General features: G+C 34.6%; 1 protein-coding gene across 7 annotated transcripts in view; it reads right to left on the minus strand.

The window, feature by feature from the left end:
* Positions 1-21,263, minus strand: part of Gtdc1 (glycosyltransferase like domain containing 1) — a 355,236-nt gene that overhangs the window by 240,894 nt on the left and 93,079 nt on the right. For 3 of the 7 annotated variants that reach the window (XM_042683440.1, XM_042683441.1, XM_042683446.1), the window contains 3 exons: positions 16,322-16,384; positions 14,642-14,736; positions 13,054-13,246 (listed from right to left, as the gene is read on the minus strand). In XM_042683440.1, the coding sequence (XP_042539374.1) occupies positions 13,054-13,232 (179 nt within the window). In that variant the 5' untranslated portion in view covers positions 13,233-13,246; positions 14,642-14,736; positions 16,322-16,384. Of the gene's footprint in view, positions 1-13,053; positions 13,247-14,641; positions 14,737-16,321; positions 16,385-21,263 lie in introns of those variants that run through there. The other 4 variants (XM_042683442.1, XM_042683443.1, XM_042683444.1 and 1 more) reach the window with 4 other exon arrangements.

Here is a 21,263-nt window from a genome sequence, read left to right on the forward strand (position 1 = left end):
GAAAGAAAGAAAGAGAAAGGAAGGAAGGAAGGAGGGAAGGAAGGAAGAAAGGAAGGAAGGAGGGAAGGAAGAAAGGAAGGAAGGAAGAAAGGAAGGAAGGAAGGAAGAAACTGAAATAATTCAGTAGCCAAACAAAATGCCTCTTTAAGCTACATTCAACTCTCTTCTATCATGAAAGTTACAGTAAGTTAAAAGACCACTGTGAGTGGATGACAAAACTACAAATCCTCAAAAATATAATCACAATTTATGAACTATTATAAACATATTCTAGATTCTAGTAGATCCTGAATTTAAAAAATTCCAGAACTACTTATACAAAGGTTCCTTATGCAGTTTCTACAAACACACAAAAACATGTTTCTACATAATGTCTATAGTAGAAAAAAATAAGAAAATTCACAAAGATAATTGCAACTATATTTTGTTTGTATTTTCATAGTCCATTCATTCAGCCATGTTTACTTAGTAACTACTATCTGTTAGGAAGTATGTTAAGTGCTAGTAGGGAAAAAATGAAAAATGAAGACATAAGTCCCTTGGTCTTCATGAAACAGAATAAAATTAAGAGACAAACAAAGCAAAGCAAAGTAAACCATTGAAATAATCACAAGTTACACTAAATCATATTACAGAGTTGAGAGAAAGGTACTGAGATAGAGGACTTATTGCAGACAGGATGCTTAGGGAAAGCATGAGGAAATGAAATTTACCAGGACTTGAGAGATGGGAAAAGAGAAAGCAAGGGAGACCAAAGCATGGAGGGCAAAGGTTTAGGTACATGTTGCTGGCCAAGAGATCAACAAGAAGTAACAGGACCAGAGGTGGAAAAGAGCTGGACATTTTTAGAGTAAATAATAAAACCAATGCTGCTAAAGCAAATTTGTAAGATGAGGGAACTGAGTGAAGAGGCAATACTCACATCCTGTAGGCCACAGCACATGTTTCTGTGGTGTGGGAATGGAATGCTACTGCCTGTTTTCAAAGGGCATGATCTCAACCCTGGGTTTACTAAGGTTTACTATATGCTGACTCCATATGTCCAAGTTTATCAACTTTGGCTTCATTCCACCAATACTAATACAAGTACGAGATCTTAATAAATACTGATAAAAGAAAAGAATAATGAAAACAAGTTTACAGGAGCACCAAAGATAACAGGGGATTTTGGACAAATCTTCCCCCACTATTCCTCCCACTGAGCTCTCCTTCTGGTCTTTCTCCTAAAAAGGGGAATGTTAAACTTTTATTACTAGTATGAGATATGAAGAAAGAAAGCCATATTAGAACCTTTACAGGAAAAAAATACACTTAATATGTGAGACTATGTTCTTTAAAAAGACTTATGACCGACATGGACAGAGGGGCTTTTTTGAGTGTAGTAACCCTGACTCATCTCCTCACTTCCCCTCATAGCTATTCCTGCAGGCTGGCAGCTCAGAAAACAACAGGTCCATCATGGGACTTAATGTCAGAGCCTAAACAATAGAGGTCTACAAACAGAGAAAATATATACAAAATTCAGTCATTGGCTATACAAAACGATGTGCCCAAAGGAGTGTAGAAGGCCAAATCTTAACCCCAAGTAAACAAACAAATGTGAAAACTTCCTTAGTAAAACCTCCTTAAAGGGGCTGGGAAGGTGGCTCAGTGGTAGAGCACTTGCCTTGCATGCTTGAGGCCCTGGGTTCGATTCCTCAGCACCACATAAGCAAAAGGAAAAAAACCAGAAGTGGCGCTGTGGCTTAAGTGGTAGAGTGCTAGCCTTGATCTGAAGAGCTGAGGGACAGCACCCAGGCCCAGAGTTCAGGCCCCACGACCGGACCCAAAAATAAATAAATAAACAAACAAACAAATAAATAATAAATAAATAAAACCTCCTTAAAAGGAGTAATATTGTCCAAAAAGAAATATTCTCATTACCTGACTTATGAAATGATAACTCTCTGTACAATACCTTTATAATAATAATAAAAATAAAATAAAGCTTCCCTAAGATGGCTTAAGGGGGAAAAAATTACAAAGGATCTGCAGCATAGCTTTTAAGGCCCAAAATGTCAGAGATTCACATCTATGTACACCTTACAGTAGCAAAAGCAAACATGTTTACTTTGACTAAGATCTGTGTAAACACAGAAAACTTTTTCCAAACATGAGGATAGACATAGAATTCAATCTTATGAAAACTATGATGAACACACTCAACACCTAAAAAAAAAAAAATCAGGTTACAAGTAGTCTAAAATCAGAAAGGTTTCAATTATGTGAAAATCAAGCATGAAAGCTATAAAAGCAAAATTATAAAAGGTTACACTTCAGACGAGGCTCTATCACACAATAGTGTATTTTGTCATCTATTTAGGGATTTCTTTTTACTTTTTTCCCCTTTTTCCATCCCATTCATTAAAAATAATGATCTTTCTACCCTCTATGAAAGTGTAATAAACATTCACTTTGTGTTCTAAAATACAGTTGTCAGATTTCAAAAAGTAAATATATAAGAGATTTACCCAGGAGGTCTTTAAGGCACAGAATGTGTTAGAAATAATGTCTTGTATCCATGTGAACCATTACCTAGGGGGCTGTAAAGAACCTTACATGTGATATTTTGTTTTATTTTAAAATAAGCTACAAGGGATATTAAAGCATATACTTAAAGTCAAACTGCAGTATTTTAACTTCTTGGAAGCAGTGGCTTCACAGTATGTGTTACTAACTATACAAACATTTTTGAATTAGCAGGTTGTGGTAAGAATAAACTACATAACATAACAAGAAAACATTTTTTCTTCTGCTATTGGAAAATTTTCCTTTATGGGAGCACTGAAACATGAGCATAAAGAAAAGTACAAAAAAATGAACCCTACAAACCATCATTTAGGGAGCAACACACAGGTTTAAATTTTAGTTTTGCAATAAAAAATTATGTAGTTATGTTTGTGTGTGAGAGAGAGGGAATGAAAGTGAAAAGAATAGAAGAAAGAGATGGATAAGAGAGACAGATAGTGACTGAATTATTATTTGGTTCTCAGAATCATTCTATTCTTTAGTGTTATTGTCAGCAACATTTTCAACACAAAGTCCAAGTGTATAAACTGAACAATCAGGAAAGACTTGACAAAGATAAAATACTGTTGAGGAACCTGTAAAGCCCCTACACATCTAAAAGGCTAGTGGAGGCTGGCTGGACAAGACAGCAAGATTGATATGAAAACAAACTAAAGCAGAACCCCACAACAAGGCAGTACAAGATAGGGAAGCTGGTTGGCTGAGCAAACGATGAGGAATCTCTCAACCAGTTCTCACAAATGGAGCAGTCACAAAATGGTGAGATTATGAGATGCTACAGTGCACCTAATGACAAAATTATTTATATAGTGTCAGAGAACATCATCCAAACCATAAGAGGAACGCGTAACTAGTAACAACATAAGGCTATTGATCTGGGCAGTAATGCCATGGTGCCTCTAGCAAGTTCAAAAGCCACAAAAAACTTTGCAGTATACTAGTCTTATCATAATTTGTGAATGGCAGGTATTGAGCATCCCAAACATATTGTGTATTCATTAGTTTACCCTATGAATAAAAAAAGCTTAAGCTTCATACGTTAATTCCTTATTTGTATTTTAAAGAGAAGCCTCAATAGAGGAAAACTCAGATGACCTATGACTTCCAAGGCTGAAAACTAAAAGAAAATGTACTAAGGAAATATGAGCATGCCTTACAAACCTAAAAAGGCTGCTGGATTCCAGCTTCTAGACTCCAATACGATTCAAGAACTATAATACTTCTCAAGACAGGAAAAGCAACACGCCCACTTCAGATAGTAAATTTTAGTACAATTTTTTCAAGGTATAATATTTATTTTTTATTATTTTCAGTAGTTATATAAAGGGATTTCAACTCAATGTGTCAGTTTACAGCAAAATGCATCTTGGTCATCCTTCTCCTGTCCCTCCTAACCCTGTCACATCCTTAGCAATATATTTTTAACAAAACAATACTTAGATTTAACACATTTCCCTTTCTACTACTGGAAAGTAAGATAGCATAGCAGTTCTTACAATAAGCAAACTGTATGTGATCACTGCAGGTTGCCAGACTTGAGCTGAAATCCCGTATTAATCAACAACTAGCTTAGTAACTGAAATCCAAGAAAGTAACTTGGCTGTTGCTTCTTCCCCTATCATGCCTGGACAGTTATACACAGCTTTTAGGACTGAAGAATGCCTCTTGAATGGTAAGTATTCATTAAGTTAGTTATTTGTATCACTGTTTATTCTTTTTTCAATTTTTTTCAAGTTATTATATAGAGATAAAAAATGTTGTACAAGCTGGGCACCAGTGGCTAATTGTTAGCAAACCTCGCTGTTAAGGAGGCTGAGATCTGAAAACTGAGGTTCAAAGCCAGTCCAGGCAGGAATGTCCATGAGATCCTTATCTCCAATCAACCCCTCAAAATCCAGAAGTAGTGGTATGGCTCAAGTAGTAGAATATTAACGTTAAGCAAAAAAGCCCAGGGACAGAGCTGAGGCCTAAGTTCAAGCCCTAAGACTGATATACAAACAACAAAAAAGTGATTGTACTATAAGGGCCTAAAACATGTACAGATCTTTTCTATTTATTTATATTTTTTGGATAGAGTAGCGTATGATCTCATGATCTCATGATTCTCTGAGTAGGAGGGTTACAGACATGCCTCACAACACCAAACTCATTGTCACTTTTTATACAACCAAATTTTGATGCATACAAATAAAAAGAAGATTGAATTATTAAACAGTGTATAATTATTTTAAAACATAAAATTTAATAAAAATAGCATTAAATAATTTATATTTTGTCAACAGGCAAAACTTCAGAGTAAGATATCATTATCAAGCATAGTAAACTTTAAATTACTGGGTCAGAAATAGAAATTATATTAGAAACCACAACCTTACTAATCAACTACATCTAATCATTTACTTCATAACTTTATTCATAAGAGCTATTAATAAGAAACATGTATAAGAAGCTAAGATCATCTAAAATGATCATTTTCCCCAAATCAATGTTTCACAGTAACCAGTGTATCTGAGAAAGAAAAAAATATTTTCTAAGAAATAATCTACTGAGCTAAATTTTAGTCATGCTAACAGTAAGGAAAAGAGAAAATTATAAAAGAAGTATGAACAACTCTATTTTATCCATTATTTCTATGATTAAATAGTTATTCTATTCATTTCCTACCCAGTATTTGCTTTCCTGTTCCATGGGCAATTTATAAAACACATGTGGCCATTTCACAACTATTTAAAGGTAAATAAACACACAAGCATGCTCATATGTTTGAGAAAAGGTATCAAAAGGGCGACATCTATCAACAGCAAGGATGTGTGTGAATAAAACAAAAAAACAAACAAAAATAAAAACTAAAAAACTAAGAAAGAAGGCATCTGACCTTACCAAACTCACATTTAAAAAGAGGCAGGGTAACATAGATGTGGTAAACCAGTTCCACCAATGTATTCTACTCCCACCCTCCAGTGAATTTAGTAATTATTTAATACTCACTATTCATGTTGAATGTGGTTCCATAAGTTATATTTTTCCAAGAAATTATCCATTTTATCTAGGTTTAAAGTGTATTAACATGAAAGCATTCAATGCATTTTCCTGTTTTTATTGATCTGTACTGTATCTATCATTATTTGTTTTATTTCAGAAGTTATTGTGTCTTCAAAGAAATCAATTGTGCCTTTGGTTTATTCATCTTATTTCAAAGTAACAACTTTGATTTTGTTTATCTCCATTGTATATTTGCTTTCAATTTCACTCTTTTTCACTGTTTTTATTTTAGACTCTCTAGTATTACAACTATTGATGTACACAGGAACAATAAGTAGAGCAGGGAACAAGCAAAGGTACAAGGGTCACAAGAGGGGCACTGATTGCCCTGACTGCCTCTACTATACTCTTACCTAGGCAATCCTCATCTTTCATTTTCAGTATAACCATGCATGGTTTCACTCTTTTACCTCTATACTTACCATAACTAGCATATAAAAATACTTCTGTGCATATTTTTTCAGGATCTTCTAAAGTATGAGAGGGTAATTACAGGTAAAAATTAAGTATTGTATAGTTCAAAGGATTGATTCTAAATAGTTTTACCATGAAGAGATAACAAATGGCTGAGAAGACATTAAACATTAAACCATGTATTTAAACATTACATCATGTATACATGATATGAACCACTACATGAAATCCCATTATGTATGATTTTTTTATATTTCAGTTAAAGAAAATATAAAACTGATATTTAAAATTAGACCAAACCCAATGGAATAGAATTGAAAACCCAGAAATGAATCTACAGACCTATAGCCATCTAATCTTCAATAAGGGAGCTAAAAAAATAGAATGGAAGAAAAACAGCCTCTTCAGTAAATGGTGCTAGCAAAATTGGTTAACTACTTGTAGAAAACTAAAGCTAGATCCTTATATATCACCCTGCACCAGAATCAACTCCAAATGGATCAAAGACCTTGAACTCAAAGCAGACACTCTGAAAACATTACAGGATGGAATAGGAGAAACACTAGGTCTCCTTGGCATAGGCCAAAATTTTCTTAATAGAGACCCAGAAACACAACAAATCAAAGAAAGGTTGGACAAATGGGATTGCATGAAGCTGCAGAGCTTCTGCATGGCAAAGGACATAGCTAGCAAGATCAATAGAAAGCCCACGGATTGGGAGAAGATCTTCACTAGCCATACAATGGACAAGGGTCTCATATCTAAAATATACTTGGAACTCAAAGAATTAAATCTCCCAACAACAAATCCTCAAAGAAACAACTGCCCAATAAATAAGTGGGCTAAAAGACTTCAAGAGAAACTTCTCTGAAGAGGAAAGAAGGATGGCCAATAGACACATGAAGAAATGCTCAACCTCCCTAGCCATAAAAGAAATGCAAATCAAAACAACATTGAGATACCACCTCACTCCAGTTAGAATGGCTAAAATCAAGAACTTTAATAAGAGCAGATGCTGGAGGGGATGTGGACAGAAGGGAACCTTACTGCATTGTTGGTGGGAGTGTAAACTTGTTCAACCACTTTGGAAAGTAGTATGGAGGTTCCTCAAAAGACTCCACATAGAGTTCCCCTATGATCCAGCAATCCCACTTTTGGGCATTTATCCAAATGATCACAAACAAGGTCATACTAAAGCTGCCAGCACAACTATGCTTAATGCAGCATAGCTAAGATATGGAACCAACCCAGATGCCCCTCAGTAGATGAGTGGATCAAGAAAATGTGGTATATATACACAATGGAATTCTATGCCTCCATCAGAAAGAATGACATTGCCCCATTTGTTAGGAAATGGAAAGGCTTGGAAAAAATTATATTAAGTGAAGTAAGCCAGGCCCAAAGAAACATAGGTCCCATGGTTTCCCTTATTTGCAATATCTAGTATATGTCTGAGTCAAGCAGAAAAGGTCAGATAAGGTGATGTTAGGGAAATGAACCCTAAGATATGTATACAAATGTTTTTTTTCTTTCATGCATTTGTTTCTAACACATTTATAAGATTATTTCTTTGTTGCTTTGTATGTCCCTCCCCCCCAGTATAACCCCTGCTTTCACTGTATTTGATGTTGTTATAATTTGTGGAGGGGAAGGGGAAAAACAAATCGTTTAAATAGGTATACAGGTGGACCCACTGCAACAATGAGATGTACAAAGTCATTATGTCGAAAAATGAACTTTACAATGGGGGGGATGGGGAGGGTTAGCGGGGAGGATTGGGTGGGGAAGGTGGGGGGAGGATGGGAAGAGATGGGAAGGGGAAACAAAGGATGCTACAATGCTTGATAAGAAATGTACTCATTATCTTGCCCATGTAATTGTAACCCCTCTGTACAGTATTTTCACAATAAAAAAATAAAAATTTTTAAAAAAAGAAAACGAATTTCACAACTTTGGTGTGGGGGCAAAGGGGTGGGGAGAGGATGGGAAGGGATGGGAAGGGGAAACAAAGGAGGAGGCTACAATGCTTGATAAGAAATGTACTCACTATCTTGCCCATGTATTTGTAACTCCTCTGTACAGTATTTTCACAATTAAAAAAAAAATAGACCAAACCACACTAATGGAATTTTCAAAACTACCCTCTCAATTAAAAGAAGAATTTTCTGCTTTAGGTTAGGAATCTACTACATTTCTTTTCACAAATGTAATAATTTATTTAACAAATTCCTTTTATAAAAATCAGAAACCACTGATTCACAGCCAAAAACCATTCTATTTTCCTGATCCTTTCTCAGTTGGGGCCTTACAATTTTCTTGATCTTTGCTAAAAAAAAAAAAAAAGGCTAAAATGAAATTATTGGGGTTTTTCAAAGCATTTCTAGATGTTTTAGAGACAGAAGGATTATTCATGTGAGGTATTTATATTGTGCAAAACAGAAGTCTAGCACAGCCATTAGTGGCTTTTATCCTTACAGTTGTAATTCATGGTTAAGAAAAGGAGAGTTAGTTCTCTCCTTCCAAAAGTAAAACTTAAAATTAACAGTAACACTTATCTGAAAACAGTATAAGAGGTCTGATGAGAGGTTATCCCCCTAACACTAATTTGCCATGATTTGGGGATTGATGAACTTTACTTACAGGGAATGTTGAGGAAATTTTGCATAAGAGAATGGGATCACCACAAACAATCTGGATCCGTTATGCTTTACTCTCAGGAGGAGGTAGGTACTCAAGCATTGTTAAAAAAAACAAAAACAAAAACTTTTTTTAAAAACACCCTAATTTGCCATAACTTGGGACTAACTCTCACAAGGAACATTTAGGCAATCTTGCAAAAGAGAATGAGATGATGCTTAGCTCACGGGGGCTACCCAAAAGATAACAAGAAGAGTAGATGTTGTAAGGGCAACTATGAGTAACTGCCATAATACTTCACATACAGCAAAACATACAAGCATCTGAAGTGAAAAGTGACTTTAACAGTCATTCTTTCATCTCAGAAAAGATATTCCAGGAAGAAAAATGAAAAATACATCCTTCATGCCTACTCTAAGGCATTCTAATAAAGTAGAAATCCTTGGTCCTGGGACAAATGACTCATTTCAGAACATAAAATTTAAAACCTTTCATCAAAAACTTTCTCTAAATTTTGTGAAATTTCCAGAAGCCAACTTTTAATGTGACCTATGAATTACAATAATTACCAAGTAGTTATGAGAAAAATAATTTGTTGAACTTTTGTAACAAAAATGAATAGCCCTAGTGTGATTCATGGTGTATTCTTTTTAGCTGTCAAGATAAAAGTGAATCAAACTGATTATTTAGACTGTGGTATTTGTTGTTTTCATAGTAAAATATTTCCAAGAAACTTATGAAAATAACAATTACCTGTACAGAAGCTAAGAAAAATACATACATACCTACAGTCAGGGTTTTTCTCACAATCAGACATAATCTTACTTGTCCTATACAAGTAATATCGTTTTTGATGCTGTTTTCCATAGTAGGTAATATTGGTGCTTAATCATTTTATAGTTATTAATTTTTATGATTTATGTATCGGTATATATAAAAAGATATATAAAAAGAAGTAAAGGGAAAATGAAATCCTCTTATAGCTTTAAAGTCTCAAAGAGGATGGGAAACAAAGGAGGAGGCAACAATGCTTGATAAGAAATGTACTCATTACCTTGCCCATGTAATTGTAATCCCTCTTTATGGTATTTTCACAATAAATTTTTTTAATAATGAAAGAGAAAAATAATTTTAAAAAAGAGATCAGATTAACTGGTGTGATTAAAAAGTAATTCTTGCACTTCAGTCTTGAACTGAGTAAGCACATTCTTCAACTTAGCTTAGGTTTTGAAACTGCTATTATTTTTTTTTTGTAAGTATTCAAAGGGTTATTTGGTAGAGTAGGTAAGTTATCTTTGGTCACATATAAGTATATATTGTACTGGTGAGGTATGTATGAGTGATGCATGAATAGATTATTACAGTTAACTGAGCAGACTAAATGGCTGGGCTTGGAAGATGACAGATACCACTATTAGGCACTAAGTTATGACTAGCAATGACAAAACTGGATATCTGTAATACAATAATTTAATTCACAAGAACTTCATAATCAAAATAAAATCAAGCAGATATAGTCCCAAATCACTGTAGAAATTTATTACATTGAATGGGAATGTCAAAGTGAAATGTGCCATAAACTTAGATGTATTACTTGGCCTGAAGTAGTATAATACAATTGGTGATGTAAAAACACAAACAAGATGGGAAAACAGCATAAACAGTGAGATCTGAATACAGCAAAAGGCATACCTTTGCAACTTTTCTATCAACACTCATTGAAATTTCTATCAACACTCATTGAAATTTCTCCTACTACTAGTGAATCAACAATATTCACTTAGTGCTATCAGTATATAAAATATTGAATTATGCAAACAATATGCACTAAATAGCATCTTACTTTTAAAATCCAAAGTAATGCAACTTGAATGCTGCTATTCCACCAGACACTTTAAATTATCAGCAACAATACATGATTTTCATACACAAAATGGATTATTCTCTGAATGTCTCCCAAATGACTGCTAGGAACAGTAATCTATACTGCTGTACTCTTATGGCTGGTTCATTTTAGCAAATGAACAGGGCAACTAGAACCAAGGTATACAGTGCAACTTGCAGCAGGCCCTTCTTCTAACCTGAATACTCTAACTCCATTCACTATCTGCCTGGCACCTCTCACTCCTATGTAAACCAACACAATCCTACACAAAGGAACCCAGCCTGGCAAAGTATCCAATATGTAAACCACCATAGGATAGTCTGCCACTATTTAATAATTGGGAAACATAAGGAATCACTGATGACTGAAGGAGATAGAAATATTCAGAGATTCCATTTCAACTATTCCCTGCTTCCCCAAAGTTATCCTTGTTTCTTCACCACTGATGTAGTGTGTTCAATATGACTCTTTTTAATAGGAGTTTTTCCCTATGGCATTATTAGTGGGAGTGTAAACTTGTTCAACCACTTTGGAAAGCAGTATGGAGGTTCCTCAAAAGACTACATATACAGCTCCTCTATGACCCAACAATCGCACTTTTAGGCATTTACACAAATAAGGCCATACTAAACCTACCAGCACAACTATGTTTAACACAGCATTACTCACCATATCTAAGATATGGAACCAATTCAGATGTCCCTAAGTAGATGAATGGATCAAAAAAATATATTTATATTATATATATATATATATATATATATATATATTACCTATAAAGGAATTCTATGCTTCCATCAGAAAGAATGACACCACCCCATTTGTTAGGAAATGGAAAGACCTGGAAAAAATTATATTAAGTGAAGTAAGCCAGGCCCAAAGAAGCATAGGTCCCATGGTTTCCCTTATTTGCAATAACTAGTATATGTCTAGGACAAGCAGAAAGGTCAAAAGCTATGTACATATGACCATACAAGATGATGCTAAGCAAAATGAACCCAAAGATAGGGACACAAGAGGTTTTATCTTTATTGCTGTTGTTTTTTTTTCTTTTATGTTTTGTATTGTGAAAATACTGTACAGAGAGGTTACAGTTACATGAGCAAGGTAATGAGTATATTTCTTATCAAGCATTGTTGACTCCTCCTTTGTTTCTTGATGTTGTTTTAATGTACTTACAATGTACTATGTGATTTTCTTTGTTCCTTTTGTATGTTCTTCCCCCATGATATAACTGCTGTTTCACTGTACTTGTTTCCAGTGCCCTGCATCTTGTATATACATTTTTCTAATTTGGGGAGGGGAAAGGAAATAACAAAATGATGAAAGAAGGATACAGATTGACCCATTGTAACAATGAGATGTACAAGACACTATGTTGAAAACAAACTTTACAAGTTGGGGCAGGGAGGGAGGATTTGGGGAGGGGGGTAGGAAGGGATGGTAGGGGAAAAACAAATAAATAAAACAAAAAATCGTCAGTAGTTTTTAATAAATCGGTATTCAGAGGATCATGAGTTCCATGGCAGCCTGGGCAACATAATGAGACTCTGAGGAGAGGGGAAGGGGAAGGAGAAGGGGAAGGGGAAAGGGAAGGGAAAGGGAAAGGGAAAGGGAAAGGGGAAGAGGAAGGAAGGAAGGAAGGAAGGAAGGAAGGAAGGAAGGAAGGAAGGAAGGAAGGAAGGAAGGAAGGAAGGAAGGAAGGAAGGAAGGAAGGAAGGAAGGAAGGAAGGAAGGAAGGAAGGAAGGAAGGAAGGAAGGAAGGTAGGCAGGAAGGTAGGCAGGCAGGCAGGCAGGCAGGGAGGGAGAAAGGGGAGGGAGAAAGGGGAGGGAGAAAGGGGAGGGAGAAAGGGGAGGGAGAAAGGGGAGGGAGAGAGCAAGGAGGAAAGGAGGATGGGAGGGAAGGAGAAGGGAGGAGAAAAAGGGGAAAGGGAGGGGAGGTGGAAGTTAATAGTTCTAGTATGCTAGCATCAGTTTGTCAAATTCAAAATCAATGTCTTCATTTTTCATTCTCTCGTGGTGTTTGAATTGCTATATCTATCTCTACCTCAATAGTCATTAAATTCCTGGTTATATCCAACTTATCAACTATGGCACAAAGACAACATAAATATAATTTCAAAAAAACAGTGTACTCACAATAAAAAGCACAAGAGATTAGGGAGCTAACTTCAACAACAACAACAACAACATTTCCTATGCACATAAGATGTCTCATTCATGTCAAGAAAAAAAAGTCTACCACAGCCACAAACATGCCTAGAATAAAATCACAAACCAAGAGTGAAAAAACTGATAAGTTCTCAAGGGGGCCACTTTCCTATGAGGTGGATGTTCTGAGCATGTAAGTATACTCCAATGCTTTGCTGTCTGAAGAAGTATCCACTATAGTCTCCAATCAGTTCCATAGATGAAGAAATTCTCACAAACATGAATAGAAAAGCAACATCATAACTGCAAGTAGTACAGTACAAAGAAGCTGAAAATACATCTTGAGTTTTCATTACCTGTAATGCTCACTGATAGGAACATTCTGAGAGAAGTATAAAGCTGCTGTCCGTGCTCTCCAATGCCATTTCTTTGCAGGGAGGGTATAAACGGCACAGTCTTCCAATTCTTCTTGGAGCAGATCTACCAGCTGTTTATGGGAGCCCCCACAGAATGCCTCGATGATGAGAATACTCATTGGCCTGTTCAAACCTTCAGAATCAACCAAAAGATTTATATTTTTAAAATATCCAATATAATTTTTGAAAAAATTCATGTGTGTGTATATATACAGACATACAATGGAAGCAGAGTGGGGAAGGGTGGAAGGAGTCATTTAGGATATTTGTTGATAGGGTCTCACATTTGTTTCCTGAGACCATATTCAGGCTACAATTCTCCTACCTATGTAAACTATGTAGCTAGGATTAGTCACATAAAATCATATCTGAATTGGGGCTGGGAAGGTGGCTTAGTGGTAGAGCGCTTGCCTTCCATGCATGAGGCCCTGGGTTCGATTCCCCAGCACCACATAAGCAAAAAAGAAAAAAAGCCGGAAGTGGTGCTGTGTCTCAAGTGGTAGAGCGCTAACCTTGAGCTGAAGAGCTGAAGGACAGCGCCCAGGCCCAGAGTTCAGGCCCCATGACCGGACCCTCCCCCCCAAAAAAATTGTTGTTGTTGTTGTTATTGTTGTTGTTAAGATAGTGTCTTAACTATGCCAGCCAGGTTACCTTCAAACTCACAAACCTCTTGCCTCAGCCTCATTTGCAAGGTTCTTTCCAGATCATAAATGTTCTGACTCTTTAACTCTCATATTATTATTACATCTTTAAAATAAACTATCACCTACTCTGATAAATTTATATTTGAAAGAAAGTTCGTATCAAAATGTCAATATCCTAGTGCTTAAACCTTAGTATATAGTTTCTTGAGATACTACACATTTGTTGCTCATTTCTTCACTGTTAGTTCCAAAGAAACAGCAAAATAGTCAGGTAAAGCTATATGGTGGTGAATAAGCAAAGTTTCTAAGTTTTCTTTAAACAAAAAAACCACTGTAATAAAGTACCAATAATGACGTACTTGAAGAAATAGTAAAATTTCACCACAAATAACTTTCCATTAATTTCTCCTTTTAATAGTTAGATTTTTGTTTATGTGCTCAATGAAATAAAAAAACTATGTATAAATATAAAACCTTTCATATACCTTTTCAAATTATATGCTATGTCTTGTAAGATATAAGGAAGAAACATCCTTCTGTGCACAAATGTTCTATTGCTTTAAAATTATTCCAGATGTTTGAATTTTCTTTTATGACTGAAGTAAATACCACACATTAAATAGTATATTGCTTTTTAAAATAATATTGTTCCATAAAATCATTAGCCTCAATAACACTCCACTAATAAAACTGTACTTCACCTTACTCAAAGTAATGCACAGTTAAATTGCATTTCAAAGCAAAAAGTCTCAGATGGTTCTCAAAGAAATGGCTAAACTGAAAACACGTTTATCTCTTGTCTGAATCTTCCAATAAGCTTTTAGTAATGTGTGTCTCTGTATGTTTCTCTTACATGTAAAATAAAAATAAAAAGCAGTGCTCACCAGAAAAATACAAGCTTGAATCTGAATTCTATTGCATTTCCAACCACATGACCTTGGACAACTTCCTAGCTTTGTAGGACTCAATCACTTCTTCTCTAAAATGGAGATTAAAAACACTAATTCAAAGATGTGTTACGAACATAAAATTGGTAATACATTTGTCTTATGAACAGAAATTTTTAGTCATTCCTAGTATTATCAAAAATCACTCTAATGAGAAAAATATCTTCTGAATCTTCCAGCATTTTAAATTCAGTAATTTTCAATCGTGGCCTCCAAGCAGATAAGAGTATGAAAAAGTGGATGTAAATGTGCATCAGAAATGCAATGGGGAATTATTTATTTTTCATCAGCAGCTTGCATTTTAAATATGATTTTAAGAGCCCCACAGCTTTTGTGATTAAGAGGTAAATTCAGAGGCTGATCTATGCAGAGTTCAATTTTTTTTAATACTGCTATAGATTTCTGTTGTAGTAAGACAGTGTTAACAAGTTTTCAGATGCCCTTTAAGTTCAATAAAGTTGTAGTTTTTAAACCTTCAAATGATGAAAACTTTTAGAAAATAACTGAGGATCTAATAAAAGGGAATTTTTAAGTTATATCAGAAGTTTTAAGAAAGGCAGATTAAAAGCAGTTTAACATTAATTTTCTAAGTAGATAAAATCACAGATATCTCCTATCTTGCTTTATTTCCTCCAACCTAATGCTGATACTGCATACCCTGTATATCCTTAAACAATCTCTAAAAAACTAATACAAATGGCCTGAGATATTGCACCCAAGAAATGAAATGTGATATAAGCCACATTACAGATGTTTTTACTCATACAACCTCAACGAAAGTAAAATCAATATTAGAAGAAAAAAAAGGTTTTTGATTCTCCATTACTCTACCTTTTTTGTTTTTGTTTTTGGTCAGTCATGGGGCCTGAACTCTGGGCCTGGGCATTGTCCCTCAGCTCTTCAGCTAAAGGCTAGCACTCTACTACTTTAACCACAGCGCCATTTCCAGCTTTTTCTGCTTATGTGATGCTGAAGAATCAAAGTCAGGGCCTCATGCATGCAAGATAAGCACCCTACCACTGAGCCACCTTCCCAGCCCTACTCTGCCCATTTTAGCGATTAATCTAGCATATATATACACATATATATATATATACATATATACACACATATATATGAATATATATGTGTGTATATATGTGTATATGTACAGATATATATACATATATATATCTATACATATGTATATATATATATACATAATGTCATATATTTACAGATGTTTCTTATGGGTTTGAATCATGTTATCTGAAAACCATCAGCCATTGTGGAAGTAGTACATGAGGTGCTACGGGAGATTCAAAGCACTTGGTAAGCAGAACTGAACACTAAGCATGTGGGAGGTCGAAAATAGAAAAGAGGAAAATAAGATTATAGCTATAGTGGATTTCCACCCCTTTAATAGCTCAGTAGGAAGAGTGAAATATACAGGTTAGAACTACTATTTACTTGAGCATTTTTCTACTGGCCACTGGGTGTGCCTGCATTTGGAGTATTTTTCTAGGGAAGGTAACTATGTCCTACCATCTCTAAAACTATACTTAGTGGCTTTGATTCATGGAAATTTGTTCTGCTTGTTTTGTGGAGACAGACATATCCTGGCAGTTCCCCACTTACTTCTACTGAACTTTTGTGCCAAAAGAAAATGTGTTCTTTCCCGTAGTCTTATTGAAGCATGACCTGGAACAAAGATGACTCTCATTAGATGTAAGCAAAAGGTGCAAGGCGCTGAGGTTTCAATGTAAGATTCAAACCAAATGTCATTATGACATACTTATGGAATAAATAGTTCAAATACTTTCACTGTGCTTGAATTCTATTTCAGAAGACACTGGTTGAAATAAATAGGCAGGAGGTTGTAAAAATCACTTTGCTTTAACAGTGTAAAATGAAAAGGCAGAGCACTATTTGCTTTCAATACTAGAGAAAACTGCAGACAGATGTCCTGATAACACAAGAGCCTTACAAGTATGCAGAATGAATACAAACATTTTTAAATCACTAACAATGGTAAGCAAGGAAAAAGTGCTTGGAAGGACCAGTAATAGTATTTTCATGTTAAAAGGGAAAACTCTAAAGCAAAGACAAGGTCTCCTTGAGGGAATGAGCCTATGGCTACTTGTGTGACAAAAGATATTGATAAGCATACATAGGATCATACATCATAGGTGCCTGAGTTTATGACTTGGTTAAAGCTTTGTCACAAGTACTACCATCAACTGGAAATCAAGTAACTTATCAGAATCAGAAGTGTGCCATTTAAATATCTATACATATATATGTATAGATATTTAAATACACATATATATATAAATATATATAATAGGTTGTACAATAAATACCAAGCAGAAACACCATGGTTTAACTACATGGCACTAAGAATACCTTAAAGAACATAAAATGTTCAGATACAATTTAGTGACTTTTAGGTTTTTCTGCTTAAACCAGTAAGCTCCATAGTCAGTTAAAGAAAACTCATTTCTTCAGCACATTTTATTCTCAAAGGATAGCAGATAAACGGACAGTCTACTATACTATTAAAATTTCATGAAAGTTTAATTCATTATCAATACTATGATTTAATGATACATAGTTAAGTGCTAGCCATTAAATCTGGCAATATAAAATGAATCAAAATGGTACTGTGACATAGAAATTTTATATCTTTTCAAATTCTATTTCTAAGGATCATCAAAGGGCTAACAGATCTATTTGTGAATCACCTACCTTACAAAAGTTTATATTTACAATTAATAGGAGTACAAAAGGATAGAATGAAAAAAATCAGAATAGTATTATATAAATAAAAACATTTTGACCAAAATGAAAAAGTGCCATTAGCATCATCTCAATTAAAAATTAATAATGTTGGTAAGAGAGAACAAAAGTAGCCTGAAACCAATTCTGTGAATATTTTTGAAATGTTATTAAAATACTTTGTCATTATACCTGAATTTATTTTAGGCTTGACCCGATTTCTTTATTCCCTGAGCCATGATCAGTTTCAAGGTGAACTATATTTTTGTCTACCTCCTCTTGCATCTACTCTTTCTGTGGCAATTGAAAAAAATATTTTAACAGAACACAGGAATTCTACAGTGTTCCATTTACTGATTGGTTGAAAAACATATGCTAAGTATACATGATATATGACAATTTTAAAAAACCCTTTTAACAGAAATGCATAATTAATTTTTATATTTAATGTCAACTCATTTAACTATGGTATTCAAATAATTTTCCAACAAAATACCAATAATAATTTAAACACAGGAACTCTTGTGCTAATATAGTCAATATATGCCTTTTGCTATTAGTTACAGGAACTTAACTGTTTCAGTAATAATGATTTTAAATTTTAATCCAACACATATCAGACTAATCTCACAGAAAAATCTCAATATACCTGATGCCTTAAACTTTCAATTACTGAAAATAAGTTTTCTATTTACCTGCATACAGTATTTTTAGAGTTGAGACTGACTGAGAAAAATGATCTTAAAACCTAGATGACTTAAAGTTGGGAAAAGTGAATTTTGAGTAGGCCTTTCTTTTTTTTTGGGGGGGGGGGGGGAGGGGGGTCTGGTCATGGGGCCTGAACTCTAGGCCTGGGTACTGTCCCTCAGCTCTTTAGCTCAAGGCTAGCGCTCTACCACTTGAGCCACAGCACCACTTCCAGCTTTTTTCTTTTTGCTTCTGTGGTGCTGAGGAATAGAACCCAGGGCCTCAGGCATGCAAGGAAAGCGCTCTACTACTGAGCCACCTTCCCAGCCCTTGAGTAGGCCTTTCTAACAAGTCATTTGAGTTTTACCTGGTATTATCTGACTGACCCTTTTTCATCCTTCTCTTCTGCACCTCCACCCATTGACTCCAACATACAAAGACCATATTTTTTTTCCCAATAACAAAGATATCATTTGCTATGGCATGTATTGTACAGAGGTGTTACAGTTACATGAGTAAGGTAATGAGTACATTTCCTATTGAGCATTGTTACCCCCTCCTTTGTTTTTCCCTTTTATCCCTTCCCTCCCCACCTCCTCAACTCCTCCCTCTACCCCTAAGTTGTAAAGTTCATTTTCAACACAGTGAAATGGGTCAACCTGAAAATTTGTTTCAGCATTTTGTTATTTCCCTTCCCCTCCTCAAATTAGAAAAATGTATATAAAAGACACAGGGCACCTTTGATACTCAGGCCATATTTTAAAAGCAGCTAGTTACCAAAAGAGTAATATAAGGCAATATTGAGAAAAGTTAGCATCGCCTTCCAGCCCACTCACTTATCTTAATGATTCATCAGGGAAACCCCAGTTGTTAAAATAACTGGAATTATAATTAAACAGGCATGAAAATATGTCTGCTTTGAGACATGTCACCAATGATTCCCTTAACAAAACCCACTGAGTATGAAGTAATAATATTTCTTTTAAAAATTCCTCAACGTAGTGCATCCCATTATCATACAAAAAAAGATGAAGACATATATTCTGCTAAACAGTTGTACTTTCTAAACTCTTCTATACAAATAAACAAGAGCTAACAACTGAACAAAATCTTAAGACTAAAGTATTGTCTACAATAACACACACTAACAATCGTATCTTAATACTGTCTCCTCTGACATACTCTAAGGAACAAATCTATTTCCTAGTTTGAGTTGCAGATTAAGCCTAATAAAAATCATCCATTAGCCTATCATTTGGCTGTAGTTTTATAAACTAAAAAACATTAGTTTGCTTGGTAGTATTTGCATATTACCCTACCATACATGCTTAACAGAAACAAAACCTTACAAAAAATTTCAAAGATAGAGCAATCTAATATTTTAATGTCTCTACAATGTTACAGATGTTCTTATTTCTTTAACTCTGACTTTTGTTTCTAGTCATAATGACAAAGAACTAAAGATCGATACATCAAAATCAGCTTTGGTAGAAAGCTACTGATGCTATATCATTGAGGAAACCATTTAAAGCTATTTTTAATGTGCTTTTGCAATTATGAGCTACAATGATCTTTTAAATACAAGTTTTTTGCAAAGTAACAATTTTATATGAATATGTGTCTGTTTAATTATCTCACATAAATATGCTTATTCTTTCTTGGTTTGGGATTTAACTTTCTACTTCAAAATATAATATATATATGTATATAATTTGGTCCAAGACTTGGATTAATGTAAATTCTTAATTATGATATTCAAGTCTCAAATGCAACTTAAATATCCATTATATCAGTTATTTTCATATATACAAAATCTCTACAAATAAATTGATGTATATATAAATTCATTTTTCAAATTTTAATTCTACATTTCATATTATATAGCTCATTGTAACTATGAGACTTTTGTAAGAAGCCTACTTGTTCAATTTCACTGACAAAATACCAACCTTCTTTCAACTCTTCATTGCTATTAACTTACTAATTTCAAACTACAAAAATAGCAATGAGTTAATTCCACTGAATACTAAAAATATTTTCAATTTGCTGACACTTTTAAATGGTACAGCATAATTATGAATCAATAGAAAATTTTACACCAGAAAATGCATCATGTCACTTAAAGTGTTGCATAACCCTTTTAACTATCATAGTGTTTTGCTCCCACTGTATCATTCTCTAAAAGCCAATCACAAAAATATTTTCAAAACGGAAATCCGATCATGAAAAGACCTGCTCAAAAATCTTCAATGTCTCCATCAATTGAAAACTAAATCCAAAGCCATATAAATGGCAACTAAAACTCGTTTTCAGGCCCTTTCTCCCACTGTAGACTCTGGGGCTCCATATGCCAGACTGCGGGGTAGCTATATCAAGTACTCATACTCACACAGCTGCTCTACTCTTCTAGGGCTTCATTACATCTCCTCAGCCAGCCTTCTCTTTGGGTCCACTTGATGAGGTTTTGTTAAAATTTCTGCCCCTGAGTCATTATTGCTATGAAGTCTTTCCCTGAACTCTTCAATATAACCTTCTTTCTATTCTGTGCAGTATGTATAGTACTCTATATATTCATATTCTATTTCTCTATGGGTCTGTGAAAAATCATGTCATCATTTTCCTGAGGGCTATCCCATGATCTGTACATACTAGATATTAGAAGGTTGTCATAGAACTGAACTGAAAATCAGGAGGATACAGGAAGTTGATTTATTCTGTCTTTAAAGTAACACTGCTTTCATTTAACAAAGACTGAGTTAATAAATGTTAGGCAGCACTGCACTTCCTATGAATAACTTCCCTTAACTCCTGAGGTCTACTTTATTAAGCAAAAAGTTTATGTGAACACATTTTATTGTACTCTCTTCTCAAGTACTGGTTCTTTTTGTTACTGGCACAGAGACACAAATGTATAGGAAATAATAAGTTTTTCATGTAAATTGAAATGTTCACCTTAACTTACTGATAGAGTAAAAGTTAACAATAATTAATGAAATGGGACAAACAGGATAAGCAACTAAATTCTAGGCCAACACAAGTCTCATATCCTAAGAGAGTATCTACAAGATCTATGGATTTTGAAAATCACCTGTAGTTTTATACTGTTTGAGCTATC

Source organism: Dipodomys spectabilis, unplaced genomic scaffold (assembly GCF_019054845.1).
Source record: "Dipodomys spectabilis isolate Male_0828 unplaced genomic scaffold, ASM1905484v1 ptg000081l, whole genome shotgun sequence".
Lineage (NCBI taxonomy): Eukaryota > Metazoa > Chordata > Mammalia > Rodentia > Heteromyidae > Dipodomys > Dipodomys spectabilis.